The sequence below is a fragment of the Giraffa tippelskirchi genome, chromosome 4 (assembly GCF_054371585.1).
Source record: "Giraffa tippelskirchi isolate mGirTip1 chromosome 4, T2T-mGirTip1v1.2.pri, whole genome shotgun sequence".
NCBI lineage: Eukaryota > Metazoa > Chordata > Mammalia > Artiodactyla > Giraffidae > Giraffa > Giraffa tippelskirchi.
Genome location: NC_137278.1, coordinates 91326517 through 91351102, shown reverse-complemented (window position 1 = coordinate 91351102; position 24586 = coordinate 91326517). Strand labels below are relative to the sequence as shown.

Below are 24586 nucleotides of genomic sequence, written 5' to 3'. Positions count from 1 at the left end.
CAGCAAACTAATCCTCTGCCATTTCCTTGTGTCCCTCAGAGCTGGGGGTGGTGGTGAGGGGCCCCTTTTTCTGCAGAAGCTGAGAATCCTAACCCTGTCTCAGCTACCCAGCAAAGCGGCAGAGAGCCCATCTTAGGTAACAGATATCCTCACCCTCTAAGGCAGTCAAGGTCTGGGTCCAGCGAACTGAAGGTCGCTGGTGCCCCATCCAAGGGCACAAAGGTGCTGCATCCTACCCTTTTTCTTCATAGCTCCGCTTATGGGGGCTTGTCTCGTGCCAGGCACTATGCTGGTCGTTTTAAACTCATGCTCGTATGTAATCCTCATAGCGACCTGAGGAGTGCGGTAATTACTGTATCCTCACTGCACAAGTGAGAAAACTGAAGCTCAAGAAGTTCTCCGACAGTCAAGGATCCACGGTTAGTAACGAATAGAGCAGAGTTACCAGACTTGCTTAAGCACTGCTCGGTGAACTGTGGCCACTAGGGACGGAGGGGAGCTTAAAGTGGGGAGGGAGACGAAGAGGGGACATTTGGGGCCGTAGGAAGTTGAAACCCTGAGAAGCTGCTCAGGGGTGAGATTGGGCGCGGTCCCAGGGCCGGGCGGTGTGACTCCGGGTGATCCCTGGGCCTTGGGTTTTCCGCGCGGAGGTATCCGGCTCGCCGAGGGGGCGCAGCCTTTGGGGTGGGGCTTCTCTAGGCCCGCCCCGCGCCAGGTGTGGCGCCCGCAACCCCCTCCGCAAGCGGCGGTGAACCCCCTCAGTGCTCTCGAGGTGTAGGCCTGCTTGTAGCCCGGGACTGGCCCAGCCGTCCGGGCCTTTGGCGGGGGCGGGGGCTGGGGGGGGTGGAGGGAGAGAGTGCCGCGCCCTGCCCGGCCCAGGTGTCGTCTCCGGAGGCGGAGTTTGGGAATCCGGCTGCGGGAGATTCCCAGCCGGACTAGCTGAAGGGCAACGAGGGAAAGAAGCCAAAGGGACAAGGCAGAGCCGGGCGGCGCGGGGAGTGCAGAAGGCAGGCAAAGGCGCGGGACCGCCAGCATGTTCTCCCGAAACCACCGCAGCCGGGTCACCGTGGCCAGGGGCTCTGCCCTGGAGATGGAGTTCAAACGCGGCCGCTTCCGACTCAGCCTCTTAAGCGACCCGCCGGAGGTGAGAGACCCGCGTCCCTGCCTTCCCCTCCCCCGGCTCCCGCAGTTCGGGCCGCCTGGCCTCCCGCCCCGCCCGCGCGCTCCGAGGGGCGGAGACGCGGTGGGTCTGGTACAGACCAGAGGTTGTTGACTTAAAAAGTCAGGCGCGGACCGTCTGCACGTTAATCCAACCGTGTCACCCCAGACATTCTCTGGCCCAGTTGGGATGATTTGCCTCCGCTTGGAAAAACTTCAGTTTAAGGAGCCCTAGGCTCGATTCCTAAGATGTCCCTTACGGCAGCCCTTCCGGGCATCCTGGAGATGTGCAACTAGGCGGGCTCTAACAAGACTCCTGGCCTGGGTGCCCGCTGCTTCCCTGGCCTCCAGCCGCATCCCACAGCCCGTTTCTACCGTCTGGGACAGCCTCCATCGTCCGTCTTGACTTCTCGGCCTCCTTCGCTGAAACTCTCCGCAACTGCTCCTCTGTGGCTGGGGGAATCGGAAATGAGGGGTTCCCGATTAACAATTTGGGATTATTTCCCACACTCAAGCTTTCAGCCTCCTTTTCTGTGGCCTAAGAAGAGTCCAGCCTCTACAGTTCCCTCCCTGGCCCACTACTCTACACGTTGCCCAGGTCTGAGCCCTACTTGTAATTCCCTAAAGAGGCTCGGGAGGGGCTGAAAGATGTGGGGGCTGAGCTAGGACTGAGAGGGCCAGTAGCGACAGCAGAGGCTGTCCCCCAGGTCAGTTCTTCCCCTGCTGGTCCTGGAAAGGGTTAAGTGAGGGGGCCTTCCTCACTCCTCCCGGATTCCAGTCCTGGCTTCTGCACTTTACCCCACAGCCTGCCCAGAACAAAGGCTCTTTCACACCCATGTCCCACAGTCCCAGGCCTTCTCTGACTCAGAAGCTAGTGGGCCTGGGAGACAGGGCCTCTGTCGAGTCCCGCATAAGCAACGCCGCGTGGGGCCAGCGTGGGGGAGTGAGGGGCGAGGCCCAGGGACCAGGAGGAGGGGCCTGTGAGCTGGGGCCGCCCCCGGGATAAGCCCGGCCTTTTGGGGGCCATCGCGGAGGAACCGGGGTGGAGCCGCTGGGCCCCGGAGCGTAGTGTGACTCCGTGGGCCTGGGGGTGGAGAGGGGGCGGTGGTGGCAAAGCTGCAGCTGGCTGGGAATCGGGGCTGGTTTCCTGTCTGGAAGGGAAGGGGCCCGCAGAGGGGAGCGGGGGCAGCGCAGCCAGGCACACCCCTGCCTTTCTCCCTCCCTCTCCTCCCTTCTGCTGGAAAAGCAAGGTAATTTTGAACCCGGGGTGAGGCGGGCTGGATGAAGGTCCCAAGTTGGAAGAGGTGGGTGGCCCTGGGGGTTGGGCCACAATTACCCCTCTGTCCCACCTCCTAGGCTCACTCAATCAAGTCCCCACCTCTATCCCTCTTCTTCCTCAAACTAAGGCCGAACCCTTTCAGAAAGCAACCTCCTGACAATCCCCACGACTCCACAGAACCTGCATGAAGTGTCCCTTCTCGGCCCCCTTCCAGTTGTGCCTGCCCCTCACACCCTACAGCACACAGATTCTCTGTCCACCAGGCCAGGGTTGTGGGCGGGGGCTGGGGAGGGGCCAGAGTCGGAATGAAAGAGCCTTTTTCTTCCACAGCTGGGAGAACAGCTGCCACCAAAGCAAGACTGGACACTCTGTGCCCAGAGCCCCTTCTGCAGCTGGCCTCCTCTCCGGGTACCCTGCTCATCCTCACCTCGCTTTCCTTTCCTCCTATGCCTGGCTCCATCAGGGCCCTGGAACAGCGGTAGGCAAGGAGACTTTGTCACAGCAGCCAGAGGGGTCTAACTGGAGCACGAGAGGGACAGGGGCTGCCTCTGCCCTCTGAGCAAGAACTGCCCACCTCTTTCAAGACGAGGAGAGCAGCGGGAGAGGAATTGTGGGGCAGCGTGGGGCTTGCTTGCCCCACCCCTCTGAGGGGTCAGCAAGGGAAGGGGAGCCCAGGGGGCACAGAGATGCAGGACAGATTGCACATCCTGGAGGACCTGAATATGCTCTACATCCGGCAGATGGCGCTCAGCCTGGAGGTAACGCCCCCACCCCTGGAGTGCACCTCCTCCACAACATCCCAGCCCCTGTTCTGCGCTGCCCTTTCCGGCTGGGCCTGCTCCAAGTGGGGAGAGGGATTACGTGGTTCTGTGTGCCCTTCTTTGGATGCTACTTGTGGACCCAGATTCAGTTCTGCCAGTTAGAGTACTGTGTTGGCAACAGGGTCTTCACCCTTATTTTTGGAAGCTCTGTGGGTTGGTGTGGCAGTGTGTTCTGGGGCTGAGGGCTCCTTTTAGGTGTGGAAGAAGAGAGAACACTGTGAGTGTGATCTTCAGGAAGGAGATGGCCTTACCAGAGAAGGGGAAGAGGATTCTAGGGCAGGATGTAAGGATTCTGTGGCCCTGAAGATGGCAGGGAGCTGTTTATTCATTTATTTATTCTTAATCACATTTATTGAGCACCTACTATATGCCAGCTGCTTTCTAGATCTTGGGACACCTCAGTGAACAAAACAGGGAAGGTCCACTCTAGGGGACCTAAAAACATGCAAACATAAATAATCTCACAATGAAATTATAATAAAAACGAGGGTATCATAAACATCAGGTAGGAGAGGAAGCATTAGATGTAGGAGTCAGGGAACTCACAGTTCTTTGAGCTGTGGCCAGAAGGATGATGATATGTAAAAATGGGAGGAAGAGCTTTCCAGACAGAGGGCAGAGTAAGGACCTTAAATGAGGATGATGATGATATGTTTGGGGAAGAAAGAGAGCCAGTGTGGCTAAAACATACTGGTTGGGGTCAAGCTGATGGGCAGGGACCAGATTATGCAGGGCTTTGAAGGCCATGACAAGTCATTTAGATTTTACTCTAAGTGTGATGTTGGCCCATGGAGGGTTTTAAGCGTGTTGGACAACTCACCTAATGTTTTAAAATGATAGCTGTTGTGTTTGAAAGGAATAGGCTAGGTAGGGGTGTGGGGGGGTGACCACCAGCTAGGAGGTCATTACAGCCTTTAGGGAATGAACCTGATGGTGACGATTAAATGCTCATGGTGAAGATAGGGAGAAAGGGGTGGATTTGAAATGATGGTGGTAGATCTGTCAGGGCTTGTTGATGGATTGGACATGAGGCTGAGGCAGAGAGGGCTCCAGGACGATTCTCAGGTGTGTGGCTAAGCAACTGGGCAGTATGGTTATTTACAGAGATGGGAAAGATAGAGGAAGCTGTGGCAGTGACTGCCTGGACCAGGCAGAGGGTTGCTGCTGAGGGAGGTCAGAGGCCAGACAGTAAAGAGTCTAGCTCAGAAGGGGGATTTATCACATGTTTTTGCACCCTCAACCTGGTGCTTACTCTCTAGATCACGATAGACATTACTAGTCAATCATGGCACTCTTCACCAACAAATCCATGCATGGCCTCACAATCTTTCTCAGCACCTTGGCATAAATTATGCAGATTGTGTCTTTCACAAGGGCATTGCATACTGGCAAGAGTCCTGGCCTAGTTTCAGGCTGTGTGAGGAGGAAATACCTTTATCTAAGTTATTTGCCTAGTGAGGGTCATCTTTTTCTAATATGCAGAAAGTTGTTCAAGGCTTCCAATGGGACTCTGACACTACCTATTGTCTTATGTTGGCACATGAGATAAAATCTATTTGCCATCCCTAGTCCTCTGCACTGTTCATGTTACTAGTTACATGTGGCTATTTACATTTAAAATTGTTAATTAAAATGAAATAAAATAATTTTCAGCTCCTTAATTACTTTAGCCATGTTTCATGTGGTCCATGGCTAATGAGCATTTCCATCATTGTAGGATGATGGAATGATCTTACTGGACATGGCTGGTCTAGGTATTTAAGTATTCAAATTCTTCATCCCTCCCCCTCCAGGTAATTGTTCTTCATTGGAGCCCTGCCCAAGTTCTGGGACAGAAGAGGGGGCTTAGATTTCACTTTAATCATCTCTTATTCAGCCATTGGTTGGTTGAGGATGCTGTATTCTTTTTCTGGGAGGCTCAGCAGTTCTCCAAACCTCAACTCATTGATGTTTCAGGGATTAGCAAGAGGGGTAGTTGTGAAAGTGTAAATTCAAGAAGATTTTCTGGAGAAGGCAACTTAAGGTGCAAGTAAGGAGGAGGTGGGAGTGCTGGGCCCGGGTAGAAGTTAGATTTTCCCATTTAACCCTCAAACAGTGCTATGGAGCAGGTGGAATACCCAACTCCCACCCCCTACCCCTACCCCCAACCCCAGAGATTAAGTTCTCACAGCTAGTTAAGTTCCTAATCCAGGATTTGAATTTAGCCCTGGTGGAGTTTCTAAAAGGATCATAAGGTGATGAGAAGCAGAGCAGGAAGTTAGAGACAGAAGAGGGTGGGAGGAACTGGAAAGGATATCCAGAGAGGGCCTAGTATGTGCTGGGGTTTCAGGCCATGACTCATCCTTCTTCAGCCCCTTGGGTCCTGACCCAGTCCCGCTGACACCCTACTGAGGGCTCTTTCCCAGGAAAGCCTGGTGAAAGTACTGCCGGCTTGGGAAGAGAGGCCATATGGATGGGAAGGAGGGGACATGGAGCTATCCCTGAGGTAGAGAGAGGGGGTGAAGGTATGGGATCCAGATCCTGTGTCAGGATTCCCAAGATGGTCTGCCCAAAGGATGGGAGGTTTTTAGGGCATTCTCCACTGTGGGGCCGTGGGAAGATGGATTCAGACCAGAGGGCTGTGGGGGCAGTGGTAGACAGGGTGTCTGGGCCCCTAGGCCAGCTCATCCGGGCTGGATACCATGACTTCTCTGCAGCCCATTATACCAATGTATTCCAATGTATATACCATCCTCCCTCCTGCAAGCTCCCAGGCCAGGAGTCACCTTGGAGAGCAATTGTTTAACGTGGAGGGATCTCCTGGTCTTCAGCAGCTCTAGAGCCTGGAGCCCTTTCCAGGGTGAGGGCAGTGGTCCTGGAGGTACCGTCCCTCTGCCACTAGGTCTCTCTGGTTAATGCTGCCACTGGAGCCTAATGGGACCAGGCGCACAGAGGGACCAAGGGCCTGCCTGCGGCTCACTATCAGCTCACTATCGCGACAGCTGGGAGCTGATGTTATTGGTGCTCACGGCAGGCAGGGCAGCTCCCCAGGGTACCTGGCGGTGAGGTTCCCCGGAGAACCACCCACACTGCCTGCATTGCGCTGCATGTGCAATGGACAGGGCTAGGGAAGAATCCGTGAGTGCTGGGGCTGGGACCAAAAGGCAAGTCAGGAGGGAGCCTGAGGATGTTGCTCAGCCCTACCTCCTCACTTGTTTGGGGTATTTGTGGTAGAAGCTGGATGCAGAATGAGATGGGGGTGGGCAAGCAACAAACCTTAGCAGAGGTGGGACCCTGGTGCAGGCAGGCATGGTGGATGTGGGGACAACTGTGCAGTCTGGGAGGCCTTTCTGGTGGAGGGGGCATTGTACATGTTGGCCTATTTATAAAGAGTCAGGAAGGGAAACGTGGATAGTGAGGGTGATGAGATGAGGTGAGGTGTCATGAGAGTCTGGCCTAGCCCAAGTAGGGAAGGAAGAAGCAGCAGGTAGGTCGGACAAGACAATTCCTGGAAGCAGTAATTAGGGTGTTCAGGTCTTGGAGACTTGAAGGCTGGAGCCATCAGGGACAGAAGCAAGGGCACAGAGTGTGAAAGAGAGCTGGTGTGAGGGAGAAGATAGGTTCTGATGTTGGGCAGGCACATTCACCCTCCTCTTCCAACCCTGTGACTCCACTTGGCTTGCTTCTGATTTGTATACACTGTAATAGGATTACTCTTCCAGTTGCTCTCTGAAGCCTTCCCTATCACCTCAGTCAGAAACAAAGAGGGTCTGTTTCCTGAGAGTGCATTTGTGCCATGACCTGGCACTTATAGAGCAGCCATTAATGTCTGCATCTCTCACCTCCCAGCTGGATTTCAAATGTGAAGCCTCCGACAGCACAGGGATGCTCTAGTGTTATTATTGGGTGAATGTTACTGGGGCTGAGTTAGCATCATTAAAATAAGTACACACTACTTCCTCCCCACCCCCACCTCCTTCCAAGTATACCATATGTTGGGCATTTTGCTAAGTGCCTGATCAGCAACTTGCTCTTGACCTTCTGTTTCACCTTCATGTCTCTGTTTTCACCTCCCATACTCAGAAGGCCAGCAGGTGGCAGGTTCCAAAATTTGGGTTGTGTACTGCATTCTGTACAGCATGGGTGAACACTGTACGTAGTATGCTCCTTCTCCACTGACCCCTTGCCAACTAGATGTCCTCTCTCATCACTTGAGTCTTTGGGGTAACCCAGGATGGCCTTTACTATCTGTGGCCATTCCCTTTAGGTGGTGGTTCTCAGCCTGGGCGCCACCTCAAGGTCACTTGGGGAATTTTCCAAAAAAATGCACATGCCCCACCTCTTAAGAGATTCTTACTCTGCTAATCTGAGGTGGGGCCTGGTGACTTTTTTTTTTTTAAAAATCAGATTTAATTTTTTAAAAAGGTAACACAATTTCCAATAGTATGGTAGAAAAGCATATTTATAAAGTATCATAAATTGACTTTCCATTCCTGGCTCCCAGCCCAACAACCACTATTTTATGTGTATCTATGGATATGGATATGCATATATAAATATTGTGCCCAAATAGGAACATGCTGTAATACTGTTCTGCTTTCTTTTCTCATTTCATATATTTTGAATATTGTTTCATTTTTGCATAATATCTACCTTAATGTCTGAAATATTCCATATTCCGTGGTATAGATGTACTATAACTTATTTAACCAATGCCCTATTGAGGGACTTTTAATCTTGGTGTTTTAAATTAATGCTGCAATGAATATGGCTGTGCCCACAAGTGTCACTATATCTGTAGGATAAAATCCTAGATGATGAATAGCTGGATAAAAGGATGTGAATTTGTAGTTTTTACAGATTTTTTCCAAATTGTGCTCCAAAGAGGCTGAAAAAATTTATACTCCCGAAGGGCATCTGTATTTTTACAAAGCTTCTCTGGTTATTCCTGGGCAGTTGAAGTTGAGACTCAGTCCCTGCCCTTCAGTTGCCTGAAACCTAAGTTCATCAGTTTCTTGTTGACCACAGCCCACTTAGGGACTGAAGGGTGCATCAGCCTGTCCCCCGATTGACATTTCCTTCTCTTCCTTATCCCCACTCTGGCTAGGACACAGAGTTGCAAAGAAAGTTAGACCATGAGATCCGGATGAGGGAAGGGGCCTGCAAGCTGCTGGCGGCCTGCTCCCAGCGAGAGCAGGCTCTGGAGGCCACCAAGAGCCTGCTGGTGTGCAACAGCCGCATCCTCAACTACATGGGCGAGCTGCAGCGGCGCAAGGAGGCACAGGTGCTGAAGAAGACAGGCCGGCGGTAAGCAAGGGGCAGGCGAGGCTTTATGGGGATAGTGGTGCACTGGATATATACATGGAGTTTGGAGCACCTCAAAGACGACTTCCTGATGAAGACTTCCCAGGGACCTAGAGGACACTTTGATGTTTTATCACCACAGTGTGCTGCCCAGAGGTGCACTGCTGAGTTGCTAGGGCCCAGTAAAACCAGTGTGTCTGCTGAAAGGCCGGCCGTCTGAGGATAGTAACTGCAGAAGTGCTAATTTGCTAAGCCGTGCCTGTGATCTGATGAGCCTGTTGTCTGGCTTCTGGAAAGCTAATTTTCTCAAAGCCAGTTCACCAAATGGTCAATTTGCTAAATGACCAATTAGTCATTTACTGTAACAGACAGTAGCTAATTGTACCTGGGGTTTGCCTCATTTGAGGCAGAAATTGGGAGAAATAATAATTTAAAAAATTTAAGTCAAAGCCTACCCATTCATGTAAATTAGACTGTGTACTAAAAGGACTCAATCTGACAAAACTGTAGTGAAATGGTTGAGGCGATGCTCTGGTAAAACTAAAATATGGGAGAAAATATTTGGCAAATTGATCATTCTGAGAACTGACCATTTTTTGGTAAATAGGTCACTTGGAAAATTGGCTTCTGGCAAAGTAACCTGTTTGACCCCATGAGGCTGAGTGGGGAGAAGGTCCAGGCCCCTCACAGGCACAGTGTCCATTCCAGCTCGCACACAAGGAGAGTTTGCCAGGAGGCCTCTTGAGTTCACCCATGAAGACAGCAGGGGAAGGCAGGAACCCCTCAGGGGCTGCTCCATAAAGTTAAAGGAAGAGCAAGCAGACATAGGGACAGCTTCTACTGTGAGTCTGCTGTCTCTTAAGTGGTGGCCATTGACAAGTTCTGCCTTGCCCAAGTCCCCACACATCCCATACAGTGTGATCTGTGGTACACCCTAAGTCCCTGGCAGCCGAACACATTGCCATCAGTGCCACATCGTTTAGATGAAGGCTGTTCTAAGTCGCTAGTTTCATTATGATGGATTATAAATTAGCATGGATAAGCTGGCCACCACCTTAGGAGAGGGACACGTGCTCAGTGAGTTCTAATGATAGGCAGGGAGGGGAGGAAGGCCGGATGTCCCTCCTGCAGTGGAGGGACTGGGGAACGTGGGGCACTGGGAAGGTTCAGCCAATCTAGCCAGAAGGGTAGAGGAGAAATCAAAGCTGGGGGGGAAGATGGAGAGAGATTTGTGATAAATGAGACCCAAACGTTCCCTACTTGTGTTCTTGATTTTCTGACTGACCGAATACTCTCCTCTATTGAGGTGATGAGATGGTGGAGACTAGCAGCCTCTTTTGTTGTTAAAAAGAAAGCCTGCAAACTCCTCCAAGCCTGAGAAGAATCCTTGAAAGGAAGTCTCTCTGTGGGCACCTGTCTCCTCGAGCCCCACTTCTTCCTGGCAGGAGTCTAGGGAGGTGGTCAGGAAGGGTGCTTGTTGGGGGTGGCCTGAGCTTGTACTGTGTGTGTGAGCTAAGTGCCTCTAGTAATCCCAAGCCCAACAACCTCCTGGGTTCAATGGACAACTCTCCCTAACAGTCCTTCAGCTCTGCCAATGTCAGCCTGGCTGGAACCTGGCAGCTGAGCCCTGGGCCAGGGGGGTCCTAGAGCCTTTGGGAACCAGAGCCAGGGGGAATAGTGTCAAGAGGCCAGGCTAGGATGTTGTGATTTGCCCACAGGCCTTCGGACAGTGGGCCACCCACTGAGCGCTCCCCTTGCCGTGGCCAGATCTGCATTTCTGGTAAGAAGCACAACTACCCCATCTGCTGGCATTCTTTGCCCGGTGATAAGATCTCCTGTCCTGTCTTGACATCTATTCCTATCCCTCTGCCTCTTAGATCTCCGGATTCCGCTCATGTGGAAGGACACAGAATATTTCAAGAACAAAGGCGGTGAGTTCCACACACGTGGGACAGACTTAAGGGAGTGGCCCTGAGATTGGAGGTCCCCTTGGGGCACATCATTACCGGTTTTGCTCTCGGCCCCCAGACCTGCACCGCTGGGCTGTGTTCTTGCTGCTGCAGATAGGGGAACACATTCAGGACACAGAGATGATCCTGGTGGACAGGACCCTCACAGACATCTCCTTTCAGAACAACGTGCTTTTGTGGGTACCTCATCCCTGTGGCTCCCCGCTTTCTCTACTAGGTTTTAATCATGTAGCTACAGAGGAGGGGAGGAAGAGGAGGAGGGAGGGAGCTGGGCCTTCCCCGTGGAGCTGTCCTGTACTTGCACGATATACATCCTAACCCCAGCGCCACTCCCTGGACTGGCCCAGACTATCCTCCTCTCCTTGCTTCCTCCCATATTTCTACAGTGCCGAGGCAGGGCCAGACTTTGAACTGCGGCTGGAGCTGTATGGGGCCTGTGTGGAAGAAGAGGGGGCCCTGGCTGGAGCCCCCAAGAGGCTTGCCACCAAACTCAGCAGCTCCCTGGGCCGCTCCTCAGGGAGGCGTGTCCGAGCATCTCTGGAGACTGCTGGGGGCTCAGGCAGCAGTCCCATCTTGCTTCCCACCCCGGCTGTGGGGTAAGCACTTATATTCCTCCCCGGCCCTCAGCTGGCCGCAGGTGATTTCTGAGCTGTGTTGGGCATGCAGAGCCTATTTTCCACTGCTGCCAGGACATGCAGACAGATATGAATGAGCAGCAGTCACATACTGGGAGGTACTCTGGCCAGTACCTCCGGTACTTCAAACAGCCAACTGAGAAAGCCAACAGGAATGCAGAAAGAGCTAGGTTCTGTGGTCTTCACTGTTCTTGCAGCAACAGATACACCTTATGTGGATATAACAGAGTGCCCCTGACCAGAGCAGAATAGCCTGGGTCCTGTGGTGGTGCCTACAGGCACCTGGAGGCACCTAGTAGACGCACTGGGTCTCTGAGGAGCAGTTTGAGAACCTTGCAGGTAATGAACAGATTGCTTATTTTGGAGACAGATGCAGATTCAAATTCAAGTTCTACCACCTCACTTTTACTTTGGGGCAGACTTCTTAACCTCTTTAAGCCTCAAGCTGCCTCGTCTATTAACTAAAGAATGCCACCAACCTCACAGGGCTGTTGTGGGAATACAGTGGGATAACATTTGAAGCACAGGCCCCAGCACTTAGTGGGAGTACAGTAAATGTTTGTTTCAACCCCTGTGGGGGAGGCAAGCTAGTTTTCTGTGGGGTAGCCTAAACAGTGGGCAGACCTGCTCAGCTCTTATAGCTCTTGCCACCCAGCATGCCCCTCACTTGGCTGCTGCCCACTTCTCTGTCCTGCAGTGGTCCTCGTTACCACCTCTTGGCTCATACCACACTCACCCTAGCAGCTGTGCAAGATGGGTTCCGCACACATGACCTCACCCTTGCCACTCCTGGTGAGTATGTGTGTATGTGGGGGATGCTGGATGGTGAGAAGAGGGCCTGTTAGATGGTCCCCTTCATGTTTCCCACCCTCACCCTGCACTTCTTTCTCCCCCAGAGGAGAACCCTGCCTGGCTGCCCCTTTATGGTAGCGTGTGTTGCCGCCTGGTGGCTCAGCCTCTTTGCATGACTCAGCCTATTGCAAGTGGTACCCTCAGGGTGCAGGTGAGGGGCCCTGAGGAGTGGAAGGGAAGTGGGAGAAGACAAAGGAGAGCCAGATCACCTAGGAATCAAAGAACTATTGAAAACGTAAGATCTGGGTGGAGAAGGAGGGACATGGTAAGATGAAAGGAGGGTAAGATAGGAGGGTGGGCAGAAAGGAGTTGTTTTTCTGTGGGGGGCTGGGAAGAAGGGTGTTGGGGGTGTGATTCCCCTAGGAAACCTAGAGTCATTTATGCAGCAATCTGGGGAGCCGCAGGACTGGGTGCAAGTACATGGAGTCCTGAAAGGCACAAACCTCTTCTGTTACCGGCAACCTGAAGACACAGACTCTGGGGACGAGCCGCTATTTACTATCGCAATCAACAAGGTGATGAGTCTCTGGTGGTGAAGCCACCAGGTGCCAGGGTTCGGGAACCTCTCCATCAGGCCCCAGGAGGGTGGGCAGAGAGACCTCAGAGAGATCAAAGCTAGCTTCCTGCTCCCAACAGCACCACCAACAGCTTCAGGGCCAGTGATGCCGAGGGAACGTGTTCTCCCCACCAGCATCACTGAAAATGATTGTCCCTTCTACTCACCAGCCTCAGCCCCTGCCAAGTGTCAGAGAGGGTTCTATTGCCAGTTTAGAACTTTTCATCCTCCTCCCATCTTTCTTCAGATTCTGCATCTCCTTTACCCTTTCTTGGTTTTCTCTCCCAGCCCAAGTCCAAGGACCTTCTTTGTTTCCTAGTCCTTTTGCTGGCATTCCTGCCGACTTTTATAAAAGTATTGAGGGGCCTTAGTGTTCCTGTTCCTGCCTGCCTCCTCACCTTCCCTGCCTTGCTCAATCCCTCCTTTCCTGTCTCCATCTGCCCCTTTTCCTGACCAAGGATGACTTGTCTCATTCCAATCCTTTCTTGCCATTTCTTCCCACTCTGGTCAGTAGGAGGCAAATGAGAGGGCTTGGTGAAAGCTCCACAAGCTCCTCCTTCTAAGGGTAGGGATGACCAAGCCTGCCTGATGTCACTGCTGACTTCTGTGACCAAGGTGAAGGTGAAAGTAGAGCTTGTATTTCTCCTATAGGAGACTCAAGTCCGGGCAGGGGAGCTGGACCAGGCAGCCGGCTGGCCCTTCACCCTGAGCATCAGTAACCAGTATGGGGAGGAAGAGGTGACACACACTCTTCAGGCAGAGAGTCGGGGGGCCCTGCAGAGCTGGATGGAGGCTCTGTGGCAGCTTTTCTTTGACATGAGTAAGAGGAGGGGTCTGGATTGGGGCTTGTTATTTTTACCAAAATAAAATTATTTGATAATTCTTATAATTAAAATATATATAATTAATATAATATTAAATTATTATAATAAGTCTTAGAATAATACAATACTTTTTGAAATGAGCCTATTTCAAGAGTGTGTGGAAGGGAATGTAGCAGGGGAGAAGGCAGCCCACCCCCATCAATGTTCTCCCCTCAGGTCAGTGGAAGCAGTGCTGTGATGAAATAATGAAAATTGAAACACCTGCTCCTCGGAAACCACCCCAAGTGCTGGCCAAGCAGGGGTCCTTGTACCATGAAATGGGTGAGTGAAAGTGCATTGTGGGATCCTCACGGGAAGTTGCATTGGGGGCTTCAAGGGAACCCAGATAATGGAGACAGAGAGAAAGCACACTGTGGGCAAAGGCAGAGCTCTGGGGACCCAAGTCCCACCCAGGATTCCTTTCCCTTCTCCAGCTCTTCTTAAAATCACCTCCACCAAAGTTCAAACAAAATCCTGTAGAACCAGACTCATTTCATGGATTTTTTTCCCTAATTTTTTCTTTTCTGTTTCCCTTTCTCCATGTGGATTCCTGTCTCTTTCTCTGACCCTTCACTTGCCTGGCAATGCTTTAATTTTCCTCCTCTTTCTTGGTTTCTTCACCTACTTCTGCCTACTCCCCTCTCCCTGTCCACCCGCTCCCCCCCATGTGCCACAGTCTTATCAGAACCTGTGGCTCCTCAGGGCCCATGTGAGGGGCTGCTCCTGCAGGATAATGCAGTCTCAGCTGAGATCCGGGCTCTGCTTTCCTCCTGTTATAGTGACAGGTGATGCTCAGGGCTGAGTAGCTCTGGGGCCCAAGCTCTGACTCCCCTCCCCTCAATCCCTTCCTGATGCCACAGCTATTGAGCCGCTGGATGACATCGCAGCGGTGACAGACATCCTGGCCCAGCGGGAGGGCGCGAGGCTGGAGACGCCCCCACCCTGGCTAGCAATGTTTACAGACCAGCCTGCCTTGCCTGGCCCCTGCTTGCCTGCTTCAGTGGCCCCAGCTCCAGCCCGGATCCATTCCTTGCCCTGGGGGAGACCCCGAACATTCTCTCTGGATGCTGTCTCCCCAGACCACTCCCCTGGGGCTTCTCGCTTGGTTGCCCCTCTCCCCCTGCAGCGATCCCCACAGTCCAGAGGCCTCTGCAGCAAAGGCCCACCCCACACTTGGCTCCAGTCACCAGTGTGAGAGAAAAAGGTGCTGGCAACAGGATCTGGCCAGAAGAGAAGATCTGTGTGCAGTTGGGCTCTGGATTCAGCACTGTTTGTAGCAGGTTGACCAGCTTGGCCTCCCCTTCCTCTGTTGGAGTCGGGGCAGGCTGAGAAGGGGTAGCAGAAGCCTCTTTAAGCTGTGGTTGCCATGGTGCTGAGGGACTTGTTCCCAGAGCTGGCTGGGACCCCCTAAACCCTTCCTGGAAGAAAACTGGAACCAACCCTGCCCTACCTCCCTGCATTAACCAGCTTTGAGAATGGCACTGAAGAGCCCTGGGAGGGAACACACCTCCCTTGTGACTTTTACATTGACCATTAAAGTTATTTAACATCACCCTCCACCTGGTTGTTAAGGACAGATTGCCTCTTGACTTGGTCAGGACCCTCCATAGCCCCTTATCCCTGGAGCTTAGTTCACTAGTTGTGAAGTATGACCATGAGATTGAGTAATCAGACAACGGCTGGGTGGAGGGGGGGTCCTTTATAAATACCAACAGGGAAACAGAGGGATGCTCTTCTCTCACATGCTGCTGAATCTCAGGATCTCAGCGAGGTCATAACCAGTCACAGCAAAGGAGCTGCCTGAGGGGTCACAGAATCGGGCACCACACACCTGGGTGTCAGGCACACACTCACCATGACAGTGTTCCACCTGGGAGAGAAGACAGCTGTTCAGGGCCTGTGGCCTCATCCTTGGGCCCTCATTCCACTCCTCTTATGACACATACCTCAATGTAGCCACTCTCCGGGCTTCTGCTCAACTTCCAGATATGTATGAAGGTGTCTTCAGCCGCAGAGAGTAGCTATTTTTAAAAAGGCAAGGAGGACCAGTGGGAGTCCGAATGTGCTAGCAGAGGGCTGGTATAGGCTGTAAAGCCCAGTCCAGGTGCCTGGGGAGGGGGCTACCCTGAGAGGCAGAGATAAGTCTGTGGAGTGTCTCTCAACATCCTAGCACCAGGAAACAAGGGTATGCAAGGACAGAGCTGGAGACTGACCTTGCCCACGTCAGGAGCCAGGTCCAGGGCACAGATGGCCCGGGCATGGGCGTTGATTTGGACGTGTATAGTTCCTGTACTGGCTTCATATAGACGCACTTGCCCGTCCCCATAGCCTGCTGCTATGGTCCCCCGCCACAGCTGCACAGAAGAACACGGGACCCTGCAAGGGTGACATCCCACTTTGATTTCCCAGACCTAAGCCCACTCCCCACCTTGAAGCTATCTCAGGAAGGCCTCAGCCCCCTTCTGCCTCACCTACCTGAATCCTGGAATCTGGGTCAGTAATTTGAATTTGGGCCCTGATCTCCAGACACACAGCAAGCCTGAGTCATCTGCTGTCACAGTGTCAGCCAGGCAGTCCTGAGGGGAAAGGCAGGATTAGCCCCTTTTCTCCCTGCTGGGTCCTGTATACAGGGCAGGAGGGGAAGGGAGGCAGTATTTGCATCTTTGCCTCTCCAGGGAAAGGGGAAGATGTGGAGCCATCACTGGCTGGAAGGGTCTCCTGGAAGCATTAAATGCTTTTGTTGTATTCCTTATAGAGTCTGACTCCCTGCCCCAACCTCAGCACACATCCCGTGTGTTAGGGTATATAATTGTCCTCATTGGATGAATGATTAAACTAAGGCAACAATGTTAGGACCTTCTGGAGGTCTTGCATTGAGCCAGTCACAGTCATGACTAGACTCTGGGACTCTTGACAACCCCTCAACCCAGGCAGCCAACAGAGCCCCTGGGCCCAACCCTGTGCCAGGTGTAGTGTAGCATAGGAATTATAAGATACATACCCTGTTTTCAAGAGATTTACAATCTAAGGGAGATAAGAGTTGTCTTTGCGGGCAGTGTTAATTCAGGGTTCAGCTAAGGGAGATGATTGGGGGCTGGAAGAGGGGGAAGGCTTCCAGGAGAGGATAGCACTGAAGGTGGGCCTCAACGGGGGACTCGCCCAAGTTCAGAGAAGGAAGCCACACATGTCAGAGCTGGAAAGCAACTCAGAAATCATCGGTCCCAACTCCTCCATTCACACCAGGATCATAAAGTATGAGTGAACTACTAAGTACCACATAAATATAAAGTATTTCTGGACTCATCACTGGACCTGAGGTTGCTAAAACTTAGCGAAGTACACTAATTTACCCAAAGTCATTCAGCTGCTTAGTGGCAAAGCCAAGGCTTGAACCCAGGTCCCTTGCTTCCCCAAGGTGGGGAAGGCCCTCAGATTCACTGGAACAGGTAGGGGGATCCACTCACCTGTCCCTGGGCAGGCTCGGCGGCAATGTCTGTGATTGGTGTCTGGTGTCTTGCCAGCTCTTCACTCAGTACAATGTTGGGACCCTTGGTGGGGATGTCAAACACCAGTACCCGGCCTGACCATGTTCCTGCAGAACCAGTGCTCCACTGATGGCTTCCTGATCCTCCCAGGTCTCCAGCCACCATGCTCAGCCCTCCCTCCATCCCAGAAACCTTAGTAACAAACCCACCTCTCACTGTTCCAACAACCCCACTCCCAACATTCACTGCCCTTTTCCTATACCATCCTACCCCTCTGAACCCCTCCATGGCTTTTTGGAGTTTCTCAGACCCTCCTTCACTCCCACCCCTCTAACACTCCACAATTTCCTCAGACCTTCAGCAGCATCCTGGTCAAAGCCCACACCCCTATACCTCAGCACTCTCCAATGCCCTGCCTTTGGCCCCCTCACCCACACAGATGTAATGGCCACTGGCAGCAATTCCTCGGGCAAACACAGCCTGCACTGAGTATGAGAGGGGAAAATGATTAGAAGTATTATCCCCCCTAGCCCCAGCAAACACTCCCTACCCCCAACCCAGTCCTGCAGGTACCTAGAGGGGCATCTCCAGCGTCCAGTGCATGCCAGTAGACCATGATGGAGCCATCAGACTCGTACATCTGGAAGACCAGGGCAAGGATGGGGTCATAGCCCAGCTGACCTTTGCTGAGCTCTGTACCAACTACTCCACATACTCATGTTAACCTTAGCCTGTTTAATCCTCAAAATTACCCTGGGAGGGAGGTGCTACTTTTATCTGCATTTAACAGAAGACACTGAGGCTCTGAGAAGTTAACTAAATTGTCCAAGGTCACATAACTAATAAAAGGGCAAATATTGGAGATGGCACTTAAGAATTGGAAAACAAGGAAGGTATGAAGATGAGAAATTAGGGAGCTAAGCATGAGAACAGCTTGGAAATGTTTAGAAGTAAGATCGCTGGGTTGGGAAGATCCCCTGGAGGAGGAAATGGCAACCCACTCCAGTATTCCTGCCTGGAGAATCCCATGGACAGAGGAGCCTGGCGGGCTACAGTCTATGGGGTCGCAAAGGGTCAGACACGACTGAGAGACAGCACACATACACACACTAGGGGCCTTGGAGAGAAGTTGAGAAGACACTAGAGGGGCGGGATAGGAAGGCCCTCTTCTTACTTGTATTCCTCGATGAGAGGTGAGTACCAGCAATACTCGGAAAGGGAGGACACACCAGTGGACCTAGAGGGAGATGAATCAGAGTAAGAAGTAGTCAGAGCAGAGGACATGAGGACTCAGAAGTGTGGAAATTCAGATGGTCAGGGAAGGCCTATTCCTTGAGGTTTGGAGAGGAAGTACCAGGTTCTAGGTAGGGCGGGGTTCACCAACACCACTCCCAGCTCCACGCCTCACCTGGGTGATAAGTGGGGGGCTCATTCCAGCGCCCTCCTTAGCGTGGAGTTGGCGCTGGGCCAAGGGCACACCCTCAGAAGCAGCGCTGAGTAGCTGGGCGCTGGGTCCATGGACTACTCCAAAATGAGTGAGGTTGCGGATGGGCAGCTGCAGCACACTGAGGTTGTTGCACAAGGCGGCCGCCGAGCCTCGAAGCGGGATGGAGCGCTCCCGGCGGAACATTCTTGGGGAGAGACGTTCGATCCCAGGCGCACGGAAAGCAGAAGACAGCGGAGATTCCTATGGGGGCTTGGGGGTGGGGTGGTGCTGACATGAGGCACTGGGAAAGCCCCCGGCGACTGGGTCGTGATGTGAATGAATGAGGGCCTCGGGGATGGTGATGGGGGTTGGTGGTCACATGGTGTGGGAAGGGTATCGCGGAGCTGGCGAGGGGAACCCTAGGGCTGAGTCATGAGGTGATGGGGGGAACCCCAGAGGAGAAATGGTGATGGCCCAGGACCCAGTGGCCCCAGGAGCCCGAGTCAAGGCAGGATGAAGCAGGGTAGCCCCTAGGCTCTTCCTCCCTCAGCCTGGCTCCCCGAAGCCCCCGGACCAGGTCAGAGTTCACACCAGCAGCTCCAAGACAGCTTGCCAGACTCCAGAAGCGCTGGGTCTCTCCGAATCCGCCTCCACCATAGAGACGACGCACGTACGCACGGCCGTCGGGTGGGGTGATACCCTAACGTGCAACGCGCGGCCGGCGCGGCTGCCAGGGCAACTGTGGGCGGGGCGAGCCTCCCTGCGGCGCGGTTGCCAAGGAGACCGACAGGCTGCAGCAGCGACTGCGGCTGGACAAGAAAGCTGCTGGAGCCTGGGGGTTAAAGCTACAGCTGAGGCGATGGCGCACGAAGGCCCGGTGAGCTTTAGCTCAGCTGAGGGTGGCCCAGAGTGGGGTTAGACCGTTAACACCAGTGTCCGGAAGTGTGGGCCAGCTCTCTGCCACCCGGCACCCGCCCTTCACGAGGGCGTTCACGATGACCGAGGAGGCCCTGTCGGTGCGCTAGGATAGAAAACCTACACCTGCGCCACACCCACTCACAAGCATTGTCACACCTGGAGCCTGAGGGAAGGGGGTTAAATGGATGATGAAGAGCCCAAGAACAAGAAGTGACTTTGACAACATTTAATGCATTTAATGAGTCTCTTATATTGAGGTACTCATTTAAGTGGATAAACCAGAACTGGTCAGGCACTGGGGAGAGGTGTTGCTAGGTAGGATTCATTTGGAGAATTTCGGGAGGAAGAAATGGATTAAACAACAATTCTGAGGCTGCACTTGAAAGTCAATTGTTTAAAAGCCAAGAAACTCTAAAATAAACAGACTGAAGAGCATTCGTTCGATAATATCTCCGGCTCCTGTGGTCAGGCCATTTCTAGATATAGCCATTAGCACGGGTGTGATGAGGGCCTGGGCGGGGTTGTCTAAGGAATCACCTCTCCTCTCCCAGCCCTACCTACCCGTGCTCTGGCCAAGCCTGAACTCGGCTGTGGACCATTCCCTGGGCTTGCCAACAGAACTGTTCTCACTGGCAGAGAGGAGAAAGGAAACTTCAGGGATTTTGAGTTCAGTGTGAGGTTTAGGAAACACCAGAGTTGGGGGAGAATGAATTTGGGGGAACACCATGTATGAAGCAATAATGTTGGGAGTAGGGAGACAAAAGTTGGGGAAATTGTTGGGAGATAAATTTTAGAAGGAATCAGATTCAGGGAGACTGTCGTGGGGAAATTAAGAGGCTCCCAATAATTTACTAGTAAATTCGTATGTCCCTAAAATGGGTTTTTGGGAGACTAGACTTTTCTTTTTCAGTGGATTTTTCTTCATTATAAAAGGATATAAAGTCACTGTAGAGAACTTATAAACTGGAGAAGAGTGTAGGAAAGAAGCATATGCACGGTGCTTTCCTTTTCTTCAACACATACTGGTTTACATACCTGAGATCATACTTGATATGTAATTTTATATCGTTTCTTTCATTTAACATTACATGATAAGTATTTTCTTATGCTATTGTAAATTCTTCCTAAAGACTGCCTTTAATCATCACATAATATTTCATCATATCAGTTCAGTCAGTTCAGTCGCTTAGTCATGTCCAACTGTTTGCGACCCCATGAACCACAGCACGCCAGGCATCCCTGTCCATACTAACTGCCAGAGTCTACCCAAACCTGTGTCCATTGAGTCGGTGATGCCATCCAACCATCTCATCCTTTGTCGTCCCCTTCTCCTCCTGCCCCCAATCCTTCCCAGCATCAGGGTCTTTTCAGATGAGTCAGCTCTTTGTATCAGGTGGCTAAAGTCTTGGAGTTTCAGCTTCAACATCAGTCCTTCCAATGAACACCCAGGACTGATCTCCTTTAGGATGGACTGGCTGGATCTCCTTGCAATCCAAGGGACTCTCAAGAGTCTTCTCCAACACCACAGTTCAAAAGCATCAATTCTTCTGCGCTCAGCTTTCTTTATAGTCCAACTCTCACATCCATACATGATTACTGGAAAAACCATAGCCTTGACTAGACAGACCTTTGTTGTCAAAGTAATGTCTCTACTTTTTAATATGCTGTCTAGGTTGGTCATAACTTTCCTTCCAAGGAGTAAGAGTCTTTTAATTTCATGGCTGCAATCACCATCTGCAGTGATTTTGGAGCCCCCCAAAATAAAGTCAGCCACTGTTTCCATTGTTTCCCCATTTGTTTACCATGAAGTGATGGGACCAGATGCCATGATCTTAGTTTTCTGAATGTTGAGCTTTAAGCCAACTTTTTTACTCTCCTCTTTCACTTTCATTAAGAGGCTCTTTTAGTTCTTCTTCACTTTCTGCCATAGGTAGCACACAATTATAGGTAGCACACAATTAGCCACCTATTTTCTTTGTTCGATATATGTTTTCAATATTCTGCTATTATAAATGACAACACAGGGAATATTTTAGAGAATATATTTTCATTTCAGAGTATGCCTTTGTATATTTATAAAACTGGAATTGGTACTTTTGAAGATTAGACATCTTTTCAAATGTTTATTAATCATCAACAGTTCCACTTTTGTGAAATATTATGTTCTTTGCTTATTATCCTTGGAGATCTTATGATTATAAAAATTTATATTCATTTTTAATGTATTTGGGAATATTTATCTTTTTAAAAAATTTGTTGCATGTATTTTTTGTTTAGGAAGCAGGATAAAGCCAAGCTCTGGAATCAGACAGACCTGCATATGATTTATGACTCTACTACTTCCTTACTCTGTGATCTTGGGCAAATTCTGTAAAATGGGGATAAAAATAGTATGTAGTCTAAAAAATGTAGGCACTGAATCCATGTATGTGACAGCTATACTTTAAGTGCCAGTAAATGATAACTACTATTATCTACTTGTAATTAGGAATTTAAAAAAAAAGCACAGGAAAATTTGACATATATATATATATATACACACACATACATAAATGTGTATATAAATATATATACAGTTACCTACCCATTTCTTTATTATTTCTTACATTACTTTCATGCTTAGGCAGCTCTTTCTCACCCAGAGATTATACGAAAATTTAAACTATTTTCCCTACATTTTATCTTTTGTTTTAATTTTGTTTTGTTTGTGTGCATGCTTTAATTCATCTGGAATTTATTTAAATGTATATTGTGAAATGAGGATGAAAGTTGATTTGGGGAATGGGAGGAGATGGGAAACACACCAATAATTCCTGTACTGTTTATTGACTTTTTCAAATTCTTGAACTCTCAAGAATTTTGAATACTTTGAACTAGAGCAAATAGCAAGGACTGTGCAGTTAGAGTTTTATATAGCCTGGGTTCACTGTGTAATCCCAAGCAAGTGGAGGTAAAATGCTGTCAGGTTTCAGTTCCTTTGTCTGTGAAAGGGGCTGAGTGAGCTGTTTCAAAAATTAAATTGGCTAGGTCACCTGAAAAGCATCTGTCACATAGTAGGCTCTTGGTAGTAAATTGTCCCTCTCTAAAGTCCTTTCCTTCCTCTCAGACAACCTAAGGAAGCTTCCTCCTAACCCATAACTGCTGCTCCACTCCTCGGTTTCCTGCCCTGATTGCCCTGTTCCTTTCCCACAGAGGCAGGTCCGAGATCGCGGGGTGACCCGATCCAAGGCAGAAAAGGTGCGGCCACCTACGGTTCCGCTGCCGCAGGTGGACATCGTGCCTGGGCGGCTCACTGAGGCCGAATGGATAGCGTTCACGGCTCTCGAAGAGGGCGAGGACGTGGTGGGCGACATCTTGGCTGATCTGGTGGCCCAAGTCATGGACTCCGCCTTTAAAGTCTATCTGACCCAGCAGGTAGGCCTGGGTCCTTGTCCTTCAGACACATCTCCGCTCTCCCTGACCCCTCCCTGCTGGACTGAGACCCTTTCTCGCCTCCACAGTGCATTCCATTCACCATTAGTCAGGCACGGGAGGCCATGCTGCAGATCACCGAGTGGCGCTTTTTGGCTCGGGACGAGGGAGAATCTGCAGTGGCAGAGGACCCCACATGGGGCGAGGATGAGGAGCCCTCAGCTTGCACGACGGACGCCTGGGCTCAGGGATCCGTACCGGTGCTGCACGCCCGGGCCTCGGTGGGGCTGGAGGAGACGTTCCAAGGCGAAGTAAGCCCAGCCTCCAGCTGCCGCTCACCTCTCACCGCCGCCCCTGCCCCATTATTCACCCCTGACCTCTACCCCGTGCATTTCCCCAGGACCAAGAGAGCGTGGACCAGATCCCTTTAGGAGGATCGTGGACGGATTCGGGCTCTCAGGAGCGGATGGAATCTTGGGAGCTAACAGTCACCCCGGACTCTCCACCCACGCCAGAGCTGCTTCAGGAGACAGGGCCCCGGGGTTCTTTAGAGAAACTGAGTGACCAGTCGAGGAGCGACCAGACTGACCTGTTTGCAGTCGGATCCTGGAACTCGAGCAGACAACTGTCGATGGAGATGGTGCCGACAGGCAGTACCCAGGCTTCTCTGGAGCTGTCCTTGGTAGCCAGCCCTCAGGCCTCTGTCGAGCGGGCACAGCCCACCAGCTCTCATTTCTCCTTCGAGGACCTCTACTATTGCACGCCCCAGCCGGCTGGAGACCGGCCGGAGCTCAGGGAGGAGAAGGTGCCCCTCATCTCCTCGCGGGTGTCGGTGTCCGATCCCTCCGCGGGCGGCCCCACCACGCTCAACCCCTCCGCGGGATTCCAGCCGCAGCCGCCGTGGCTGGCTGACAAGCGGCCCAGCGCACTTCACTCCAGAATTGGCCGTAAGGGGGCGACGGCGCGTCTGGACCCCGCGCGGCTGCCGCGCCCTTGGGTGCGCCCGCTGTCGGAGGTCCTGGTCCCAGACTCGGAGGGCCGCCCCCTGGAAGCCTACCGGGGGCACCAGCGGGGCGAGAAGACCGAGGTCCCAGCCGGACAGCAAGCCTCCGGCCCCAGCTTCCGCGTCTACGGGTCAGAGTTCTTCCCTTTCCCACCTGGCGTTCCTGTCCGAGCTTTGGGCGCCGGTCCCAGCCTCCAGTTGCCTACTCTAAGCTTAGGCCTACCCTCGCCAGGTTTTGGTTCAAAGCTGCCCTTCCCTAGTCCCGGGCTCCGTTTTCTCGCCACGCACCGGGTGCGCCCGGACATGGCGCGCAGCCCCAGCCCACAACTGTGGCCGGGTGCTAAGTGGCCCAGAGGCTGGGAAGGGGAGGCCGAACTGCTGGGTGAGCTCTGGGCCGGCCGCACCCGTGTACCTACGCAGGGCCTGGACCCTGGGGACCGGGAGAACCAGGATCCTCACCAATGTCTTCATCCAGTGCCCCGAGTTCTGGAGGCCACGTCCCAGGTGATGTGGAAGCCCGTGTTGCTGCCGGGAGCACTGAAGCTGGCTCCCGGTGTGAGCATGTGGAACCCAAGTACGCAGGTGCTGCTCAGCTCTGTTGAGCCTCAACGGGACGACAGAAAAGGCAGCGCCTCTCCTCCCATCCACACGGGTGCCCCGGAGCCCCAGGTGACTGTGGCACAGCTAATGAAGAACTCAGCCCTCAAATTGTGGTCACTCCCCTCCAAGCGTCTGCCCCATTCTAAGCCCTAGGCAGTGGGAATTCTACCTTCCTTCTGTCTGCTTGCCAGAAATAAACAACTAAGTTGCCTTAAGAATTGGCCTGATGTCCATCAGTTCCTTCCAAGTGTGTACTCTCACTGAACTGGAGAGGTCTATAAGAACACAGAACATTATTACGTTACACTGTTAGGAGGCCCTGCTTT

General features: G+C 52.1%; 3 protein-coding genes across 25 annotated transcripts; 2 read left to right on the top strand and 1 right to left on the bottom strand.

Moving 5' to 3' along the window:
* Window positions 1-312: 312 nt before the first annotated feature.
* RTKN (rhotekin) lies at window positions 313-14976 on the top strand. 20 transcript variants are annotated; one of them, XM_081595775.1, is made up of 13 exons: window positions 313-419; window positions 2768-3195; window positions 8345-8544; window positions 10260-10321; window positions 10419-10472; window positions 10570-10687; window positions 10898-11107; window positions 11844-11938; window positions 12043-12149; window positions 12385-12513; window positions 13206-13374; window positions 13595-13699; window positions 14278-14976. In XM_081595775.1, exons 2-13 carry the CDS (start codon window positions 3124-3126, stop codon window positions 14610-14612), a joined length of 1656 nt encoding a protein of 551 aa, XP_081451901.1. In that variant the 5' UTR covers window positions 313-419; window positions 2768-3123; the 3' UTR covers window positions 14613-14976. The 20 variants fall into 20 exon arrangements, with proteins under 20 accessions (XP_081451901.1, XP_081451906.1, XP_081451911.1 ...); XM_081595774.1 differs by lacking the exon at window positions 313-419 and adding an exon at window positions 761-1756; XM_081595769.1 differs by lacking the exon at window positions 313-419 and adding an exon at window positions 761-1756 and having other exon boundaries at window positions 12043-12233.
* Window positions 14977-15097: 121 nt separating this feature from the next.
* On the bottom strand, window positions 15098-23501 carry WDR54 (WD repeat domain 54). 4 transcript variants are annotated; one of them, XM_081595793.1, is made up of 10 exons: window positions 23247-23501; window positions 18311-18598; window positions 18077-18139; window positions 17476-17542; window positions 17334-17387; window positions 16882-17009; window positions 15893-15993; window positions 15631-15793; window positions 15364-15438; window positions 15098-15287 (listed from the first exon to the last, which is right to left on the bottom strand). In XM_081595793.1, the coding sequence occupies exons 2-10, from the start codon at window positions 18530-18532 to the stop codon at window positions 15156-15158; spliced, it is 1005 nt and encodes a 334-aa protein (XP_081451919.1). In that variant the 5' UTR covers window positions 18533-18598; window positions 23247-23501; the 3' UTR covers window positions 15098-15155. The 4 variants fall into 4 exon arrangements, with proteins under 4 accessions (XP_081451919.1, XP_081451918.1, XP_081451917.1 ...); XM_081595792.1 differs by lacking the exon at window positions 23247-23501 and adding an exon at window positions 18920-19037; XM_081595791.1 differs by lacking the exon at window positions 23247-23501 and adding an exon at window positions 18920-19037 and having other exon boundaries at window positions 18311-18589.
* C4H2orf81 (chromosome 4 C2orf81 homolog) lies at window positions 19107-24475 on the top strand. The gene is made up of 4 exons (XM_081595767.1): window positions 19107-19205; window positions 22439-22660; window positions 22747-22968; window positions 23058-24475. Exons 1-4 carry the CDS (start codon window positions 19188-19190, stop codon window positions 24411-24413), a joined length of 1818 nt encoding a protein of 605 aa, XP_081451893.1. The 5' UTR covers window positions 19107-19187; the 3' UTR covers window positions 24414-24475.
* Window positions 24476-24586: the final 111 nt, after the last annotated feature.

Coding starts and splice junctions, on each gene's coding strand:
- RTKN (XM_081595768.1), top strand. CDS start 1,034: ATGTTCTCCCGAAACCACCGCAGCCGGGTCACCGTGGCCAGGGGCTCT. Junction 1,145..8,344: donor TCTTAAGCGACCCGCCGGAG/GTGAGAGACCCG, acceptor CACTCTGGCTAG/GACACAGAGTTGCAAAGAAA. Junction 12,234..12,384: donor ATCAAAGAACTATTGAAAAC/GTAAGATCTGGG, acceptor TCATTTATGCAG/CAATCTGGGGAGCCGCAGGA.
- WDR54 (XM_081595791.1), bottom strand. CDS start 18,985: ATGGTGGAGGCGGATTCGGAGAGACCCAGCGCTTCTGGAGTCTGGCAA. Junction 18,140..18,310: donor GCCCCCCACTTATCACCCAG/GTGAGGCGTGGA, acceptor ATCTCCCTCTAG/GTCCACTGGTGTGTCCTCCC. Junction 15,794..15,892: donor ACCCAGATTCCAGGATTCAG/GTAGGTGAGGCA, acceptor TCACCCTTGCAG/GGTCCCGTGTTCTTCTGTGC.
- C4H2orf81 (XM_081595767.1), top strand. Junction 22,661..22,746: donor AAGTCTATCTGACCCAGCAG/GTAGGCCTGGGT, acceptor TCGCCTCCACAG/TGCATTCCATTCACCATTAG. Junction 22,969..23,057: donor AGGAGACGTTCCAAGGCGAA/GTAAGCCCAGCC, acceptor GCATTTCCCCAG/GACCAAGAGAGCGTGGACCA.